Source organism: Antedon mediterranea, chromosome 4 (assembly GCF_964355755.1).
Source record: "Antedon mediterranea chromosome 4, ecAntMedi1.1, whole genome shotgun sequence".
Lineage (NCBI taxonomy): Eukaryota > Metazoa > Echinodermata > Crinoidea > Comatulida > Antedonidae > Antedon > Antedon mediterranea.
The window spans coordinates 25,477,285-25,498,335 of record NC_092673.1 but is presented as its reverse complement, the minus strand read 5'-3'; the positions used below and the strand labels follow the sequence as shown (position 1 = coordinate 25,498,335).

The 21,051-nt window shown below is 33.1% G+C and overlaps 3 protein-coding genes and 1 long non-coding RNA gene across 4 annotated transcripts; 1 reads left to right on the top strand and 3 right to left on the bottom strand.

The window, feature by feature from the left end:
* Window positions 1–553: 553 nt before the first annotated feature.
* Window positions 554–7,373, top strand: LOC140047037 (homeodomain-only protein-like). Its single transcript, XM_072091833.1, has 2 exons — window positions 554–977; window positions 4,603–7,373. Exons 1-2 carry the CDS (start codon window positions 789–791, stop codon window positions 4,672–4,674), a joined length of 261 nt encoding a protein of 86 aa, XP_071947934.1. The 5' UTR covers window positions 554–788; the 3' UTR covers window positions 4,675–7,373.
* Window positions 7,374–7,496: 123 nt separating this feature from the next.
* Window positions 7,497–9,013, bottom strand: LOC140047039 (uncharacterized). Its single transcript, XR_011844900.1, has 4 exons — window positions 8,980–9,013; window positions 8,715–8,784; window positions 8,143–8,284; window positions 7,497–7,630 (listed from the first exon to the last, which is right to left on the bottom strand). It is a non-coding gene; the product is annotated as an uncharacterized lncRNA (long non-coding RNA).
* A 265-nt stretch (window positions 9,014–9,278) lies between these two features.
* On the bottom strand, window positions 9,279–11,635 carry LOC140047738 (glycosaminoglycan xylosylkinase-like). Its single transcript, XM_072092773.1, has 5 exons — window positions 11,341–11,635; window positions 10,742–10,969; window positions 10,540–10,626; window positions 10,148–10,260; window positions 9,279–9,448 (listed from the first exon to the last, which is right to left on the bottom strand). Exons 1-5 carry the CDS (start codon window positions 11,499–11,501, stop codon window positions 9,279–9,281), a joined length of 759 nt encoding a protein of 252 aa, XP_071948874.1. The 5' UTR covers window positions 11,502–11,635.
* A 498-nt stretch (window positions 11,636–12,133) lies between these two features.
* On the bottom strand, window positions 12,134–20,154 carry LOC140046132 (extracellular serine/threonine protein kinase FAM20C-like). Its single transcript, XM_072090671.1, has 10 exons — window positions 19,903–20,154; window positions 18,429–18,491; window positions 17,641–17,841; window positions 17,194–17,292; window positions 16,663–16,775; window positions 16,099–16,282; window positions 15,489–15,525; window positions 15,009–15,078; window positions 14,526–14,667; window positions 12,134–13,910 (listed from the first exon to the last, which is right to left on the bottom strand). The coding sequence occupies exons 1-10, from the start codon at window positions 20,121–20,123 to the stop codon at window positions 13,691–13,693; spliced, it is 1,350 nt and encodes a 449-aa protein (XP_071946772.1). The 5' UTR covers window positions 20,124–20,154; the 3' UTR covers window positions 12,134–13,690.
* Between the last annotated feature and the right edge of the window lie 897 nt (window positions 20,155–21,051).

The following is a 21,051-nucleotide window of genomic DNA, read 5'->3' as shown; positions in this document are numbered from 1 at the left end:
TTCCCACTTGGATATATGATATAACGAAACACTCACTTGCGCTGCGCGTACGGCATTTGATGTCCCAATTGGCCAGCACACAACAAAATACATGTATCCCGTTTATCTTAAAATATACACTGCCTACATAAATTGAACAATGGCACTTATCATAAATGGTCAATATTGGTATAGGCATACTAAAAGCAGGTTTCTATGTTCCTAACGTGACTAAGGTACGACCTATATCAGATATACAGGTCCAGTATCAACAAACCAAGTTCTCTGAGTTAGAAATATTCCAATGCATGTTATCATACCAGAATGATATACCCTGGTTGAATTTACCCCTCTCGCTTTAATTTTCAAGGACCCAGTGTTATAAACGGTAACTCATCATCCGGCCTTGTGGTGCATTAACGTATGCATGCGATATGTAAACTCCTCCCCTTATCGAATAATATAATTATGACTGGTGAGTTATATCGAGATATAGTCGTTCGATGAAGCGTGTCGTATTGGTCGATTTGATTCAGTGATATACAATACATCGGTTATATAGTGGGAGTTTATCGCTACGTAATTATTACTACACGACACTGCATTGTTGTTTTTAGTTGAAATCGATTATAACATGTATTGACGTTGTTGAAGGGCAACAATCGTGGTTATACGCATCAATACTGTCACACGCTAAAAACACAGAGACGTCAAGAGCAGCGTTATTAGTATAGGCCTACTGAATTTGAAGTTTAAAGTCTTCGGAAACTCTCTTTCCTTTTCTGTCACGTGTGTTAGACCTATTCGATATGGACGCATTACCAACACCTACCAGGGTCGTAGAGGCCAAGTTGGCAACGTCAGACAAGGATAAAGTTAAACTTAGTCCAACTCAAGAAAAGATATTGGAGTCCAACTTTAAGCAAAGTAAGAACGTTGATGATATAATGTTGGAGATTATAGCGGCAGAAGCTGGTTTAAGTGTAAAAGATACAGAGGTGAGTATCGTGTACTATTTCTTATTACATCCGATACCGTATGGACGTTTTACCATGTCAGTAATTAATCAATTAGTAACAGAAGAACTTGTAGTAGAATCCGATAATAATACATGGTATATGCCTACTATATTGAGTACCATAGAAAAGTGCTGGCGATTTGTAATGTATTACTGTAGTAATATGTATTTTATAATTCAGTTTAATTCACATTTATTTAATACTCATCGTTTATAAATATAGTTTCATAATATAAATGATTAGACCTTAAGTTAGGTTTTGAAAACTATCGTAGTAGCCTAATAGTACGAATTAGACCCTGTGATGGTGGTAAATTAGGCTATATCATACACAGTAGGCCTATATACTATTGTGTATCTACATAGGCCAACAGAAAAGGCAAATACTGTATAATGTAAACCTTGCTGTTTATGGTATTTATGACTTATAGTAAACAACTTCAGTTATTTGGTTTTAAACTTCACTATTTGTATAATTCATATAAGTGCGTTTGGCTTAATCCTTGAAGAATATAATATATTAAGCACTATTGAATTCATATACCGCACATCTAAATCCAATCTTGTCAAGTCCACCACACAACAATAAATATTAAAATTAGCATCAATAATAGATCATAATCTCATTATAGTAGATGCTTCTAATGCAATGTACATGCATTATAAACCGTATTATAATTACTGTTAATGGCTGATCAGAGGGCTATGCTGCCCTAGATGATAAAATTACCAGCTGTAGAAAACATCCCACTGCGACTGTGGACTTAAACGTGAACAGGGAGGTAAATTAACTCTATCATGATTATGAAAAAGCAGCCAGGATGTTTCAAATGCGCTGTAATATTAATGCAATGTTTAAATCAACTTATACTCGTATCAGATTTACAATTATGTTTTCAATCGCCTGTAGATAATGCAATAGTGATTGAAATAAAGTGAAATGACCTTTCTTGAGAGAAGAAATCCTTTACTCGAAAAAGAAGTTCGTACGTTTATCTGAGATGAAGTCTTTACAGAAAGTAATTTATAGTAAAGTATGGACGTCCAAAGTCTTCATTTAAGATGACGTCTTCGTAAAGACGTCAATAGTCTTCAATCAAGATGACGTCTTCGTAAAGACGTCAATGGTCTTCATTCAAGATGACGACGTCTTCGTAAAGACGTCAATGTGGTCTTCATTCAAGATGACGTCTTCGTAAAGAAGTCCTTTAGATATAATATATAGTATATAGATAGTCATTTAGGTCTTCGAAAAGACGTCTATCTATTATAATCTTACTCTGCAGATGATGCATGCTTTGCGTTTACAAGAGATGGCGTCCTCGTGAAGACGTCCATGAAATTTACACACACAAATTACGTCTACGTAAAGAGCCCATGTCCATTAAGTTTCCAGAAGATATTTCCTCCATTGAAACTCTTTGAAATAAGACAATGGGCGTCTTTTCGAAACCGACTTTTTGTTATAGTAGTCCATATAAACCTTACTCAATATACTTTCCTTTCAATATATTATTTACTGTTAGCAGTCTGTTTTTAGCATGATTGTTATTGATTAATAGAGTTATTATAGGTCATTTCATAATTAACTAACCTCTTCCCATAATTTACTGTCATATCTCTAATATTTTAAAATAGATCTGTAAAATGTCTATTGACCTTTTGAAACGGCTTGTTAGATGTTTGTTGTTTAGAGGTCTAATGAATTAACTAGTTTTCAAAGTAGAAGCATCGCAATGAAATCGATGTAAAATTAGAACGAATTGAGACTGAAATAGGCCTACATTTGTTTAATAAATTGTGTATTATACTTTAAAAACTATTTTTCCAAGACTGGAAACGATTTAAAGTAGGGTATATACATTTTTTTTTACCTCGACCTTTTTATTCTATTTCATTAATACAACAATATTTCGAATACATATTTAAGTGTGTTTATTTTTAAGAAGAGCGATGAGAAAAGTTTCGATCAGATCTGAATCATACTCGGAAATGACAAAGCATGTCCAGTAGTTTGTTAACCTTGGGTAATAATAAAATAAGTCCAGAGTTTCGGTCCCAAGACACAAGTCAAAAACATATGTTTTAATGTTAATAATTGTGAATTATAAATGCCCTGTTTCTTTGACCCTTGCAGGTTGTCGAACATATATGCAAACAGCGCGACCATAGTGATGTAGTGTTTGCTTGAAGTTGTTTAAATATTGTGTGATCGATATACCTAAAGCTGTCTACACTATCAAACTTTATGTGACAAACACATGTGATATGCCCATTATGTGGACATGATGATGTCCCATCAGACTTTGTCAAACTAGTTTGATAGTGTACAGAGCTTTATGGTGTAGGCCTTGTATTAATTGATGAAGGCTAGCATTCGTCGGAAACGTTAATACGACAGATATTTCAATTCGGATACGTTGAGCACGATACGTTTTGAGTCATTCCACTGTTTTAGCAGTAAAGCAGATTTTAATTTGAAAGCCTACTGTTTATTTACAAAAATATACTGACGTATTATAGGCCTACGTTCATAATAATTAATTAGAAACAACGGTCGTACTAGGCCTACAGGTTGTATACAGATGCTCAATGATGAATTAATTGTGATGGCGTTCGGGATGCTTTTAAATTTAATAAAGTAAAGGGTAATCCTTGATTTGTAATTAACAAATCCAAATTCAAAATGCATTTGACTGCATTGACAAAATTGACTGTAATACTAAACATTGAAAAAAAAACAGACTTGAGGTATGAACGTCAAAGGTGCACAATAGTCTACCCTGCTTCGATTCCAGTCACCCACACGTGGGCCTATACTATGTTTTTTTTTCTTTATTTATTAATTTTTTTTTTTTAATTTTAAGGCCTATACTCATTACACTCATCATCTGATACAGTTTTGATATGATTCCATTTGATCATGCTATACATTTAAAATGTTGTCTTCCTTTCTGAGTGGAAAGTGAATGTCCATTTAACAGCATCGGTATCATCATTTATCAGTGTACTGACACAAACCTAGACATGACTTGAGGCATTCACAGATAATGTTTTCTTGTTGCTCCATTAAATAACATTATGTGCTCTGTTAGTCGCCGTAAATTCTATCTTTAGTCCATTAGTGGGATTCAGAACAACACGCAAGGGATTAGCATGTCGAATAATGAAATTAAGTGTTTGTAAATTATAGAACAAATGACATTTATTAAAACATTACGAGATGTAATTAATCAATAATAATATACTGTGATATTGTGAAAACATATGTGAATGTATGGGCCTATATACTGTAGATCGAAAAGGCACATACTACGGACGTTAACAATCGACGATACATAAATATATACTGAAAACATAAGAAATACGATAAACCTTGTATTGATCATGACGTCATTTAATTGAACTAAAAATGTTAATATTGGTTATCGAGCTTGGTTCTAGAATGAAAATCTTACTTTTTTTCTGTGGAAAAATGTACATCTATCTATTTATCGTATTGTTGTACAAACGGATATTAACCGTAATAAATACAAGTATTGTTTGATTATTAATGATGCATCGAATTTAACGTTTTCTGAAATTATTTTCTCCTGTATCCTCAGAAATGGTTTCAGAACAGAATAGCATTATGGAGAAAAGAGGAAGGCCTGGCACCGAGCAGTGGTGGATGGTAAATGGATGAAAGAACATGGCAGGCCTAGGCCTAAATGTTTCCAAATGAAAACGGGTGCTAGTTGATCAGAATCAGGACTGTTCAAACAGAAACGTATCGCTATTTATTCAGAGTGCCTTAGAATATTGAATGTGAAACATGACTAGTTTATAAATAATTTTGAGCTACAGATGATTAATGTTTATCGAATACTGTACTTATTATATTAAAGGTAAATAGGGGGTTTGAATTGAAAATCATATAGAGGCCTACTTTTTTAAATTTTATTCATCTTATTTTTATTTATTTTATTTATTTATTTATTATCATATTTACTGAGGGTAGCCTATCCAGTTCCTAATGGAACTGATCATTTAGGGCCCTAAATTTGTTTCAATATTGTAACAGTGAAGCCTTGGAATATTATGTTTAAAATTGAAATAAATGTTGGAAATAGTCCTATAGTATTATATTATACTCCGTATAACCTGATGTGAATCTAGTAATATTGTAATCCAGATACGGTAACTCGATATAAATGACTTTATAATTTCCAATAATAGCATCCAGGTAGCCTTGCTCTTTATAATCGCCACCCCATTATTTGGTAACTTTTATTCACTTCAGTCAGTAATATGAATTATAATACGGAATGGGGATACTAGATTCAGAATACTAAAATTCTATTCTGCCAACCATCGACCGTTTTCGCTTTTGACGCCCAATAATGCATTATTTCCCCACCAGAGTAATATTTTGTCATAGACGAAACGAAACTTTCTGTAACGGATACTCAGTCCGTGGTTTTCATGGACCATTATTTTGCCGATTTGGGAGAAAACGTTTTATTAGGCCTACATAGTTTAGGTCTGGAACGTTACGTTAAACCAGGAAAGAGTTAAATTACAATTTAACTCTTCCCTGGTTAAACTATTCGTAATCATCTAAACTGTTTCTTAAATGTTATCATTTAGGTCTATCTAAGCCCGGCTAATTTACGAATGAATCAATTCAATTCAATTCCATGGTCTGCTGTATATTCTGGTTTTGATGTATATTTTTATTTAGCTCTATTGAATATCATATTTATCAAATGGCTTAATCGTCTTTCCTATGTTGTTAAGATATGAATAATATGTTGATTTTCAGATGATAATGGCTGCTATCATAACGTGTAATCATAAACGTGTGTCGGTGTTTCAACATTTATTTGTGCAGTATGACAATTTGGTTCAATTAATTGTCTCCACATCTATGTAAAGATGATTGTAAATAAAATATATAATTAGGAGTATACACATTTTAGAATATGATATATATATTGAAAATGTAATATTTATATATAGATATAGTCTTATTATATTTTGTGTACATTTAAAATTTCATGTGTATGATACATTTTGGTTTAAATAAGGTTATGTGAGTCATGTAGTCAATTCTTATTGAACCAAAACCACTACACCATATTATAATAAGACAGAAAGAATAGATTTATCGCTGTATTTATAGAATTTTAGCAGGGAAAAGTAAATGACAAATTTAATTTCACTGTTCCCTGATTTTGGCCTATTCTGTTGGAGTGAATGAAATAAAAGACAATACGTCACACATGGCCGTAGATATGGTTGTTCAGAAATTGCATTACTACTTCATAGTTTGTGAATTGATTTGAATTGCTATACGATATAATTAAGCATGCAATTATAGTACCGTACTAATAAAGCACTAGGATATGAATAGAAAAGGCTCGCGGGCAAATACTTTATAGGGGCGTTGTTGAGATTTAGTGAATGGGTCTGTATAGGGGGAATGCAAACAGGCTAAAATAAGTCGGCCTAAACCTCGTCCATTATACTGCAAGTTGGGAAAATGGCATGCAGTTAAAGTGTGCTCTCTAATAGCACTGAATTAAACTCGGAAAGTAGGCCTATACACGCGACTATACTCTTTGTACTGTAAAGATCGATAATTGCATCAGTTGAAGTTCCAATTTTCTATTTATGATTATGAAGAGCAATTGTTATCGCATAATTTATAACGGAAATTACTTAATTTAGTCTCTGGTTTGTCATTGAATATTGATCCAATTTGAATATCATGTACGTCAACCTGGTGGCGAAATTGATGGCGATGTGTCATGTAATGAATTAAAATCTGTAATAATTAAGTCCGAATCTCGTCCCTTTATTATTAAAAATGATAATGGTATTTAATAGATTGAATTGATTAGGCATATGGTGTAAATACAATATGAAATAAATATTCAGATTCATGATGTATAATATTATATAGATTATAAAAATGCTTTTATTAACAATTTATAAAGATAATCATTACAAAGAGAATAAAACCACGTACATTGACTAATCATTACGGTTAGTGTAAACCCATTTCTTCGACCGGTTCTCGGTACTGTATTATCTATTTCCGACGTATCATAGATATATTTGGTAATACAACATCACATGTGTTTCAATAGTAACCTAATCCTTAACCTAACCTTACATGATATAGACACCACATGTGATACATAAATGAGATGCTGTATATTACTAAAATATTCCTATAAGGAAATAGATAATATGTGGTGACACTGGGACTCTTTCAGTTTCAGACCAAGGCATGAGACTCATGAATGAAATCCCGGGTGCACGGACATTATTTTGTTGTTTCATTTGCTACTAAATTAGACCTAAACATATGATATATGATATAGATGACATTTTATATAAAGAATACACAAAATAAATATACATTCTATTATTCATTGTTTGATCCCCTACATATTCCCATTGTCCACTTTGCGGTAGTATTTAGATATTAGCATTATTGTATCAAGCCTGCGGTCAAGCGCTTCAAAGTGTCCATCGCTAAGGATGTTGTTTAAAGAATCACGTCTTAATGAAGCCTTCATCAAAGCTCCAAGTTTTCTATTTGACGCCAGGTGACTTAATTGTGTCCAGGTTTGGTTTGATATTCTAGTTAAGAGATAAAAAGGAAAGCGACATTGAAATAGAATAGACGTGTTAAATTTCTGTTTGTATTTATAAATATCATTTATCTATATCATAATATCCATTTTATCAATTATTGTACACTCAGCAGTCAACATTTTTTCTCATTTTCTAATCAGTAATATCTTTGGCTATTTTACGAGGACCTAGTTAGTAAATCATGTTAATTAATATGTGCGCATACAGTGACGTCCCTCGCTTGATATCTCTCCCATAGTTTGGCGCGGATTGGTTCCCACGCTAGCTACGCAACACAAGGACGTAACGCAACGTAAGTTAGTTGACCATCACAAGCGATGGATCGAACTGTCGCCTGTAATTGGTCAACACGCTTGTGTTGCGACCTAGTGGGGACCCAACCAAGCCGTTATATTAGTGGTCCAGAAGAATACTAACGACATGTCCATAATGCGTCGCGGTCTCTTCCTATGCCCGTCCTGGCGGTCGCAAATTGAAAGCTCCTAGTAAAAACCTACCGTTGACATTGTGTAAGTGGGGCTAAAATCCGTACGTCATCATCTGTGAAATTTCCAAACGATTTCCCGTGATCATAATGTAGAAACATTGCCGACGTTCCCAGGTCAGCAAAATAGGCGTAAGCATGTCTGTCGTAATTGCCTGTTGTAATATATATGTAAATATCAAAATATTATATTTTCCTTAGGAGAATAAAAGTACAGTAGACCGTAAAATACATTTCATATTTTGAGTCAAGCAAAATTTACATTGCTTACTACGATAGACGATGATGAACATTGAATGCAACAATAAACACAAGGCAAAATATAGAATGTGTTTAATGTATTTGGAGTTTGTTAATTTTATAAGCAATGGTAAAAATTGGATGGACCACCCTCGTAAAATATTGTTGAAATAAGTCAATCAATCAACAATATATTATGATGTCTTGTGAATATTCTTCGACCTCTTAAAAGGAAGGGGTCCGGTTTTTATGGTCCTCTACCATGGAGGTCTAGAACTTTTTTTAAAGATCTTTTTGAAACGTGTACATACCACAGTACACTTAACAAACAATTGATAATCTTACGGAGAAGAAAGTCCAAGATGGATGAATCAATCAGGTTGAGAAGAGCTTGTTCTTCAGACTTAAATTCGTTCTAAAACAAAACGAATAATATGGTTTACGTTTTTATATAAATATATTTATCACAAAATTAGCAAGCAGGCTTAATGTAATAAGTTCGTTTGCGTTCGAATCTAAACACAGCCCTGAGCTGTATACCAAGACGTTGTCAATGTCAAGAATTAGTTCTAAGTTATATGTATATATAAAATTAAATTAAGAAACTCACCAAAAGTACCTCGTCACAGATATTTCTATTTTCCCATCTGTGTAAGATAAATAAATAAAGGAAAATCACATTTTACACAGTCAACTAATTTGCACTTTTGTGCATCCGTTTAGTTACTCAAAATACACGTGTATCTGGACGCAGCCTGATAGTAATAACAATTATACAAAACAATGGACAGAAGAAAAGCAGTTTTGATGGTCTATACCTCAGATAGAGTCAATGGCTTATTTAAGAGCAAGAGTAAGAAAAAGAGACAATAAGGAGAAGAACAATAAAAACAAATAGTACAGTTATTCTTACATTTTAATACGATCTGGATTGAATGTCCAAGGGTTAACTTCCTCGTGCCACGGCTTGAACACGTACGTAGTCATAGAAATCTCGAGCGATCCATTGACTGCACAGATCAACTTACTTGGTTTACAGAAAGGACCTTGGCACACGCCGTAGAAACAATATTCATCATCTATTAATATTAAAATTGATATGCAATTAGGTCTATACGTCTTATCAAAGACATCCTTCTTCGAAAAACCTTATCATCAGAGGTTCTGTATACGAACTTTGAATTTATATTTATTCTACAATACGACTGAAAACTCACTTGTACACAGAACTATGGAATGCCGTTTACGCAACATTTCAATTATATGAATTTTATGACGCGATATAAATGAAATGTTTTGAATTGAATGCTTTGAATTGAATGTTTTGAATAAAATGTTAATGAATGAAATGTTTTGAAATGAATGTTTTGAATGAAATGTTTTGAATGAAATGTTTTGAACGAAATGTTTTGAATTAAATGTTTTGATTTAAATGTTTTGAATGAAATGAGCCTTTGAACATTATTTTATGGATACCGGCGCTATGTAAGTCTGATTGATTGATTCATTGAATAGGGTTCTTTCTGGTCCAGAATGGTTCTTCCTGCCGCAAACAATCTCTCTACACTATCTGTATGTAACTAGTTTGACAAAAAAAAGTGTGATGTGCCCAAATATGGTTGTGATGTCCAGATATGGTAGTGATGTGACATCATCATGTCCATATATGGGCACATCACATTTTGTGTCACATACTAAAGTTTGATAGTGTAGACATGCGAGCTTTATTTGATTATTTTAAGGTTGCATATTTTTCTATGTATTAATTACACACTTACTCTGAATCGAGAATGTGTTGAGAAAGGCTTCGTCTTTCACAAGATCACGGAATTCGCCAGTAATATTGATAGTTCTTCCAATTGTTACCGGTGCTCGATTGAATCCAATAATTCTAAATTAGAGCCAATCATTTTAATTCAATAAAAACAACAATTAAATCAGATAGTTTAAGTAATATATAAGACATTATATTAAGACAATAACCAAAGAGAAAACATTCCGTACATATTATTAAGTAGAGAAGTAGAGACGAAAGTAAGTTACTTATTTACACCACATACACACCTCTCAGCACACTACAGAGACACTATGGCAGTGGAAACTTAGGGATATCTTCCCTTTCTCTTCAAGAGGGGCAGACGACGGCAAAAAAAGCTGATAGTCAACACACCTGTCTAGATGATACGCTGCAATCTCTGAGGTATGTCTTTCAATATCTCCTATCCAATCTCTTCCAGTCATAAAGTCTCTTCTAGATCTGTTAATATAATAACAAAAATATCAAAACTAAAAATGGATTTATATACGTCATTATAGGCCTGCCTACCTATTCTATTGTGTTTTGTTTTAACACGTGTATAATTAATAATTACCGAATTGGTTTAACAAGCACGTGATTGCCATTTTCTAGAATACACTCCCATTTCAGTTGTGTTCCTGATGTCGGAATTTTCACGGCAACGATATTCGATTCCAGTAAACTGCGCTCCAGGTTCCATATATCGTCTGCAAACTTATCTTGATATAACTTGCCTCCAATTCCAATTCGCTGATTAAATAACTTATATGGAGGCAACGTTTTCTCTGTCTGCTGTTTTAATCTGTACATTTAGAAATAGTAAATAATAATAATAAATAACAGTAATAACCACCAAACAAAGTGAAAGAAGTATTATTACACTCATTCTGTCATAATCTTAAACTTGGGCTACCGTGTGCTCTAATGTAATAAAAGTTGGTCGAACCTACATAAGACAAAACGCTATGTTTACACATTAAAATGAATTTTCACATATTAAGCTCTATTTACAACCTTTATGCGACAAAAAAAATGTGATGTGCCCATATATGGACATGATGATGTCATATCACTGCCATATTTGGTCAAATCACTGCCATATTTGGGCAAATCACACTTTTGTGTCAAACTAGGTTGATAGTGGAGACAAAACTTTATAGTCTTCTACTTTACCTGGTTGTCATTGATGGTTCTTCAGCAGACATATGCCTTATCCCAAAGTCATCAAATGTTCTCGAAGACGATGAGTGATACTTTTTGAAGTTCTTCCGAAGATTACCGAACATAGTCGAATATGCCACCGGAGGGGCTGTTACCCTACTGTTTAGTGTCATTTTAGATGAAACACGTAATGCGTTTAACAACACTTTATCAACTCCTTGATGACGCACTTCGTTTGTTCCACTCCCTTCATTATGACTTTGAATGCTGATTTGAATAAACTTAAACTGGATATAAATCGTAACTACTATCGCTAAACAAATAAGAAGCCTAGTTTTAAACATTTCAATAGTATCCAAACTATTTACACGTTGAGAAATGATTTATGAGTAAAAAAGTGTATTTGCTTAGTGGATGTTACAGGTTTATTGTACGTCGTTGAAACAGATGGTACGTGTTGCGTAACTTTACAATTAACGCGCCATCCCACCATTTGTGAGATAGAACAATACTTTATTAATTTATCTGACGTTATTATACACACACAGCAGGTCTGCGATATGACGTGGTAGAATATGAAGGATAAATAATGGTCTATTTTTGTTTAAGGGGATACATTGTTTAAGCTGAGACGAGCGGTAACGGTAAGCGGAAAACCGCGTAGCTTTTTATATGAATCTGTCCGCGTTGTGTGTAAATGGTCATAAGGAATAACATAGATTGTATATTTTTATTACCGTTACCGCTCGTCTATGTAAATGGGCCTTAATAGAGGTGTCTCCACAAATTTGCGCTGATTACTAGCTGCATTATGGGAGTATGTTTCCATACGTTTTTAATCCCATAAAATGAATGGGGTAATAATGTTCAGCGCTTTCACAACACTAGGCACTATATAAATCCAGGATATTAGTATAGAGGTGTTCAGAAGGAGGGGATCCTACTATATATATTTGATGTCAAAACATACATATGTATTCACACAATTATTTTAATAATTAAAAGAAATACTTCACTAATACAAAATAAGCACATTCTCCTTATAAATAACTTATAACTAACAAATTATCTTGTACAGGTATATGGTTAACGGTTGATACCAAAGAACCAAAGATAAAAAAGTGAACCAATCATGGGGTTGAGAACAACTTTTCTGGATATTGTATAAAAAGTGAAAAACAAACCAAAGACGAAAACTCATTTTCAATCTTTATTTCAACTTTAAGTAGTCGAATAAAAAAAAATGATAAGGAATAATTTTATTTTTCTAAAAAGCACAGGTCTTTGTGCAAAATTTGATGAATTAAATCACTACGAATAAAAATAAAATAAGGCACTTTTTTGTTAATTTATACCAATAATTAAATACTTCTTTTAAAAAAAAGGTGAAACAACTGCAAATCTAATCCTTTGTAACATAATAATGATTTTAAAAATGGAAATTATAATAATATCAAAATATAATATCAATGTAACAGTGCTTATTTTGAGTAATTCTCAATTAAAATAATAAACTTAGTAAATACTGTATTCCTATCGCAATCAATTATTACTGGAGTGTCCTACTCTGAATTTTAACTGATTGAATGCATGAAAAAAGTACAATTGATGCATTATTTATTTAAAAAAATTAATACAGTATATCACAAAAAATGGACCTGGACTTAGAAATTGCACTTTAATGAGACATTACTCATACTAAAAATAGTAAACCAAGGTAGATTTTTTTTTAAACGTTTCTATAAATTAGATAATGAAATAGACCAATTTACACTTACGATTTGGGTTGGCCCAGGGCTGGACCACCTCTTGAGATAGGTTTAGGAGTGGCTTTTACGTTTGGGCAAGCTTATGAAATGAACAGTGGCTAATGGCAGTGTAAACACGCTGGATCGAACCAAAACAATTAAATCTGGACTATCTAAATCTAGAGCGGGCCAGGACACAACTGTGAGTGTAAATAGGGTCATAGATAAATATTTTAAATATATTAAATTAAACAAATAAATCATCTACTCTACTACTATAAAAAAAATAGAATTCAGGCATCCAAATAAGGTCAATAGTACTGGTTAATAACAATAAAGCCTTTAGTATTTTTGATTGGATAACTACTTACTACGCTATACTGCGCGCAGTGACATATTATAATAAATTAGAACATGTCATGCAGTGGAATTTTTTAGTGACCTGTTAGCTCACGTTCAGCCAATAGCTATAGAGTGCGCTGAATCTCTTATGGCCCATTGTTTGTTAGACATAAACGTATTCACCTAAATATACAAATGAGGGCTTCAAATTATTAATAAAAATTAATTTAAAAACTAATACTTAACATGAAATTAGTTTCAATAATACTTTGCTACCCATCCATAAGAACACTTTCTCTATTTTTGTCCAATAAACAGGTTTGTACAGTTTCTAACACTTGTTTGACTCGCCGATCAAGAGCCTCCAAAAATTTATCGTTGACGACGGGCGACAGTACATCTCGTGACAATGATATACGCATTAGGGTGCTCAGTTTATTTTTTTTGTCTTGTGAAAGCTCTGTTAGTCTGTTGTAAGTAGATCTACGAATTCTAAAACAAAAACAAATTTATAATCAGATGATAATTTTTTTTTATTATAATGAGGAGCATTATATACTTGAAGCCTAACACAAAAGTATTATCAATCCAAGCAAATCCTTGTCATTTGATTGGTTGATTTTGTATCACATGCTACAATATGTATCATTCTCAAGGATTGTGGGTAATATATGTTATACTCATAAAGATGTTTTTCACACTCAAATCATAAATATTCCTTATTTGTTTAATATTTTATTGTTAGTGGATAAAATATTATTTGCATATTGTATAATATTCTTCATGTCTGATCAATTATACACACTATATGTTCAATCAAGCGGAGAACCTAATTTAAAATTAATCTGTAGCTCTTTCTTGTCATTGTCATTAATTAAACTTCATACTGGTAGAAGTACTTCCTTGGGTCAAAACAACAAAGTGGGGTCATCATCAGCCTGCAAAACAATTTGGCAGTGCTTTCCTCCCCCAACCACTAATTTGTTCTCTCTGAATTCATAATGTTCTCCCTCTGTTTGCTTTTAAGGGTCTTTCACACCCTGTTATGGCACGGTTCGAACATCAATGTAAAATACCCTTTTATCCCTGGATGCCCTCTACACTTACTTGCAACACTGATATACTGGGGCTAGAAATGTGATATCATCCTTCTTATGATTTCCAAAGCCTTTCCCATTATCCAGCAGAGTTATAAAGCTTTCGTTTTTAAATTGACTTAACATCGAGTAGTGGTGGCGATCATAGTTCACTGAAAACAAGGTAGTAATTTGTTTGATTATAAATGAAAGGGTGTGGTTTGTGACTAGGCAAAAAACAACGAATCAAACGTTTGTTAACTAGTAGTAATATTATTTATACTGGTCGGAGATAAAAATGGCAAGTATATACTTTTACATCTGATAAAATAGATAATAAATGTTTTGCGTTCATTGAATGGGGAGAATATCTTCATTCATTGAAGCCTCATTTTGCTATCCAACTGAGTTCTACCTTGTTGAATAGAAAAGTCAAAGGTTCAACTCCTGAATATATTTTCCCATTCAACTCATAATCATTCATTACTTGTTTATTATTTTATGACGGACTTACCTATGAGAAAGTCAAATATGCCTAAGTCAATAAGATCTAAAAATGCACGATCTTTACCATTTTGTAAACCCTGGAAGTATAGAAAATAATCAATTAAAAATGTGTTCATGCTGTTATGCGATTCCAGTTTCTTTTGTGTAATATTTCTTTAATATTATTCATCATTATTATTTCATTTGTTCCACATAATACATATTACTTATATAAAAAAGACTGCCACCAAAGAAATTAAGTCACAAATTCGCCAACTTTAACCTTTTATGGCAGCGTTTTAAATTATCAATGCCGACGTATATAACAATCAATTGTTTGACTTCAGACTTGCACATAACTATATTTTACAGCTGTTGATATATATCATTATCATAATATATTATTCTTTACGACATTTTTTATTTACCAATAACATTTATTCAAAAAGAAAGTCTCAAAACAGAAATAGAAAATTTGATATTATGTATATATAAATTTAAATCTTACCTTAAATACATCATCACATACATTTGCACCCTTCCATCTTACAATAAAAAAATCAAAAATATTGTGGTAAAGCTCTGTCTACACTATCAGTGTGATGTGCCCAAATATGGTGATATATGCCCTAATATGGTAGTGATATGAGTTTATATGGGCACGTCACATTTTTTGGCTCATAAAGTTTGTTTAGCCCCCGCCATGGAGTTGAAAACATGAACACTGTATGATGACGTGTTTCGGGCCCACAAGGAAGGTTTTTAGAATTATATTTGTTTTGATATTAATTAATAATGTAGCTTTATTCTACTATTTTCTCTTGAAATTGGAGAATTTAGAAAATGGATCAAATTTCGAGGGACAGCATGCCATTCAGAAAAAGAGCGACTCACTACAATCTAAGCATGAACTTCAGTCACAACCATGGCCCCTGCCAAACTCTGAGCCTAGATTAAACCCTGGAACTGGGTATTAGATGTTAACCGACTAACAACACCACTACAGTATATCTACAATTTGCTCCTGCGCACTTTGTAGTTACTTCAGTCTCCACACAGCGTTTGTTGTAAATATAAATTTGAAAAAAAAACGAATAAAAACTATTATGAAAACTTACACTTTCGATTCTTTAATTCCCTGACTCCATGGATACGGTCTGTCAAATACGGGATATCTACTTTTAGGAGCCTGTGGTAGAAATTGTGAAACAGATACCTCCATAATCTCCTCTACACCACACATCGCACGATCTTCATTGCAAAACCATGGAACACATACTCCAATGAAACACAGGTTTCCATCTACAAGATAAAGTGCATTGATAAATATTCCCGTTTGTTTGTTTGTCTGTCTGTCCATGTGGGAATCTCTACTCGTTTTGGTCCGAGAGTTCTAAAACTTTAATTACCTCATAAAAACATATTTCAACTTCCTAATGCTTATTGTTAAAGTCTGTGAGCAACACTGTAATAACAACAAAAACTTACTAAACTCTTTCTTGTTCTGGGGATAATAATCTAGAAACATAGTATTCAAAACTACACAAACCAATAGTGGTGCTAGTATTCTATGAGTGCTAGCTTACCTCGATAAACAGACAATAGCCAGTGCTCTCCAGAGGGAGGGATTAGATACAAAAGTAAAACGTTCCTAGAACATCCCTGTACCATAATGGACTAACCTTTTTTAATGAATGTATCTAAAAATTCCTTGTCATCACATTTTTGTATAATGTCTTCAGTCATGTTTATTCTTCGACCAGCAATAGGAACACTGCGACGGAAATTTAATATTCTAAAGTACATGTAAAATAAAATGAGGTAAACAAAAACTTAAAATTCAAAAGTTTGACAGGTAAAAAACAATACTATTACAAACAACCCGATCATTAACAAATCCAACAGATTACTGAGCTTGCCTTGACAAGATAGGAACTTGTAACAGTCCTTTGATCTTACGTCTGGCTGCGACAAATACCAACAGTAATGTACATTACTATGTACATATCGGCTGCGCGCGGTATCTGATAAGGACTGTGTAACTGATCATGTTGCAGCCACAAATAAACCCTTTGATCTCCGGAGCTCAGCATCCTGTTGTTGATAAAACCCACATAACTCATCTGAGCACGGAGCTATAAATAATAGCTCCATCATCTGAGTGAATGCAGTAATTGAATATGAGATGAAATAAAATATATACAAAAATGTACCTATCAAGGTGAAATGATGCAATCTCAGCACTGTGTCTTTCCGGGTCCAGCCAAAATGGATGTTCATTTGTATAAGGATAAATTTCATTTATTTTCATTCTGCATGAAACAAAAACAATGATGCAATAAAAGGCAAGATAATTCATTTCTCAACAAAGACATAAAAGAACAAGAAAAAGGCATACAAATAATGAATGTTTTATAAGTGCAATGGTACAAATATTTTCATGAGGCGAAAAAAGAATATTTTATCTTTCACCAAATATAATACCTGTATATAAATATTTGTTTCATTTACATGAATATAAACAAAATAATAAGAATGAATGCGCATAGTAAAAGTTTGGACTCGCATATAACAAACTATTTTACTCTTGATGCTGCATGGGCTCAATGAAGTGAATATCATGTGACACACAATCCACCAATCAAATCAAATATTCTCACCTCTGAGGTTTTACAAGCCCAGTGTTACCATCAGCAAAAAGAAAAAGCAATTTAAACTGACTACCACTTTTAAACAGGCGAGTTTCTTTTATTTCAGTATGGGCTAAATAGTCTAACAGATCTTGCATATAGGGAGCATCCTTTGGGTACATGAAGTCCTTTGTAATCCCGCTCTGAAATTGTTGCCATGGTTTTTGTGCACTGAAAGTAAAAGAAATTAAATTTTGTTTGATGATGATATTTGTGTAGTGTTAAAGTGTAAACAATCCAGTGATATACAGTACTAAAGATGTTTGTTATAAGAAAAGGATGGATAAATCTATGAGAATGAGAAAAAGCAGCCCCAACCAATATTTGAACCAATAATTTTCTGTTTTATACATAATATTTCCTTTTATGTAAATAAAGTGAATACACCGACCACTGATTGGGGTGGTTCCAAAATAAATAAATTACAGTACATTTGTTGAGTACAGCCATCATGAACTGCTGTCATGAACAATGATATTGATGTAAAATTGTAGTTAATTTGTCAGTTTAACGTGTTTAAATGAATTACAGTTACAGCTACAAAATCAATATATACACACACCTTGTGTGATTTAAATTTACATAATCAATATTCAATGTACTAGTATAGTCAGTTTTAATTTTATAATAGGACTATTAGGATTATAGAGCATGGAGTACAATATAGCAGCTATTAATAATATACCGAGAAATAAACACATACTTAGGCCTAATAATGTCTGTTCATTCAAATCAGTGGTTTTAGCTTAATTTCTTACCTAATTTTTGCCTTGTGTACCTTTTCTTTTTCCTTGGGTGGGATCAATATTTGCATTTCATTCCTGGAAATGTTAAATTTAGTCAAAATAGTAAGAAATATAAATAACAAATGGCATTATGGCACTTGTATATACTAATATTAAATCCTTAAGGCACAGCAGTGGCAGATCAAGGATTTTGAAAGGAGTATGGTCGAAGCGGCCACCAACCAAAGCGGCCGCCTGTTTAATATCGTCATTTGTATGGAACGCCACAGTTGAGTTGAGTTACAGCTGTATGTATGGTCAAACCAATAAATATAAGCTAAATCATGTACTATCAAATCTTTATATTTCTATAATAATTAAGTTTGCCTGCCGATAAATCAATGTATATTTTATTTGTATTTTAACTAACTAAATATATTTACATATACTATCGAATCATTAATAATTTACGTTTGCATCATAATCTACGGAAGCCCGTTCGGGCCACAAGTTAACTATATTTTAAAAGCTGTTATCTGGCGGCCGCCACTTAATTATCTGGCGGCCGCCACTTAATAATTAGTACATGTCCCGTCACGTGACATGTACGTGCATTGGATCAGCAGGCAATGCAATCATGCCTTTTATTGCATGCAACATGGCCTCTGATCCATGTCTGATACATGTCACGTGATGGGACATGTATTAGACAGTGTATACCACGATCGGAAAACACCCCTAATTGGGGCAAATCGTTGAACCTAAATTTGTTTTTATCGTCAATAACTAATTATCTGACTCAATTTAATTAATAAACCGGGTTACATCAGGTGGTTAAAATCAGTACCGAAAGTACGAACCAACTATTATATACCATCGAGTAAACATTCTAGAAGTAAACGCGCGATTTACCGAATTTTGCCCTTACGTAAATTTATATATATGTAGATGTAGATTGTTATTTATTACGTCCGAGAAAAAGAAAACCTGTCGAAACAATGACAATCAAAGATTACAAAACAACGACAATCAAAGCGCACACGGCATTCCATACAAATTACCGTTATTGAACTAGCGGCCGCTTTGGTTGGCAGCCGCTTCGACCGTAATCCTTTTGAAATAGGGGGGAGGGGGGGGCGGGCTTTGTACACAAAAAATGTAAAAAATGGCAATATGGATAAGAGAAATGTTTGAGGGAAGTTGTGCACAGTACAACAGATATAACATTTATTACAGAGACTGGTTCTTTACATGTAGTATTTAAAATACTTATGTATGGTATACCATGGAATAAAGGGGTATACTGACGTTACTTTTTCTTGTAGTTGATGCACATGTTGCGTACCATACGAGAAATCGAGCTGGATCCATGTCTCAATCTTTTCAAAGGGAGCCTTTTCAAAACCCCACCCACTCACTGACCGTACCCCAATGGACGACGTGGGTCAAATGATTCTCAACCCATTTGTTAACCTCTTTAGTACTAACTTACACTGTATATACTTACACATTAATATTGTTGTCGGGTTGGTTGTGCTGCAGAAGCGCATGCTTAGATTGTTGTGACTCGCTCTTCTTCTGAATGGCACGCTGTCCCACGAAATTTGATCCATTTTCTAAATTCTCCAATTTCAAGAGAAAATAGTAGAATAAAGCTACACTATTAAATAATATCAAAACAAATACAATTCTAAAAACCTTCCTCGTAGGCCCGAAACACGTCATCATACAGTGCTCATGTTTTCAAATTCTCTGACACGTTCACTTCCATTCACTTCCGCGAAGTGTTCAGTGTTCCCAAAACAAAAAGTATACCTCTGTACGGGGCGCCGCTTAGGACAATACTGTACTATGTATGTTACTGATGGCATAGGTTTTGAGAGAGAAAAAAAACAACGTTCAAAATATGCAAATAAATAATAATTATAGCGTACTTTTTTTATCAAATGATTTTATACCATGAAATCATAACACATGTTACCAACGTTAACAATCATCTTGTTTTAATACAGTAATAAAAAACACATAGGGGCCTAATTAAAAATTCATTGAAAAATCAATGAAATATATTTTTATGGGCCTATAATGGAATATGTAAACATATATTGTATGTATATTTTATGAAGAACAAATTATATGACGAGTGCACACAGATGTTTGATGCTGTATATGAATAGTATTATAGCTACAATATTAAAATACATTAACATACATTCTCTAAATACTATATTTAAAACACAATACATTTTTCTTACAAAAAACGCCGCTCAACTTTTTAGCGACGTAGTTTTATTATTGTTGAAGTGAATACAGCCATAAAGGCCACAAAAACAGCAACGGCTGCTGGTCCAGATAAGGTTACTCTTTCCGAGTAGTTCCGAGTAGTTCCGAGTAGTTCCGAGCGCTTTAAAAAAAATTATATATTTATTATATTCTATTAAATATTTAGTTTAACAATCAGTAGGCCTATTACCGTAAACATTTGTGTCAGTAAACTATAATCTGAATGCTCTATTTAATTATAAAGCATGGCCTATCGGATATTAAATACTGTTTAGAAATTTTTGATTGGATTCGGTTTTGCTTCTGTAGTTGATTTAGCTTATCAATAATTAAATCCGCAACCAACAAACAATCAACTTTTATTTCAGAACAA

Bases quoted from the DNA above. Each gene is read 5' to 3' on its own strand.
- LOC140046132 (XM_072090671.1), bottom strand. From the start codon at position 20,123: ATGATGACGTGTTTCGGGCCTACGAGGAAGGTTTTTAGAATTGTATTT. The intron at 15,526-16,098 runs GTAAGTTTTCAT...TTTTATTGTAAG, and splicing joins GGAATTAAAGAATCGAAAGT to ATGGAAGGGTGCAAATGTAT. The intron at 15,079-15,488 runs GTAAGATTTAAA...CTATACTTCCAG, and splicing joins TATGTGATGATGTATTTAAG to GGTTTACAAAATGGTAAAGA.
- LOC140047037 (XM_072091833.1), top strand. From the start codon at position 789: ATGGACGCATTACCAACACCTACCAGGGTCGTAGAGGCCAAGTTGGCA. The intron at 978-4,602 runs GTGAGTATCGTG...CTGTATCCTCAG, and splicing joins TAAGTGTAAAAGATACAGAG to AAATGGTTTCAGAACAGAAT.
- LOC140047738 (XM_072092773.1), bottom strand. From the start codon at position 11,501: ATGACACTAAACAGTAGGGTAACAGCCCCTCCGGTGGCATATTCGACT. The intron at 10,970-11,340 runs GTAAAGTAGAAG...CTAAATGTACAG, and splicing joins GAACCATCAATGACAACCAG to ATTAAAACAGCAGACAGAGA. The intron at 10,261-10,539 runs GTGTGTTGACTA...GCTCTAATTTAG, and splicing joins GCAGCGTATCATCTAGACAG to AATTATTGGATTCAATCGAG.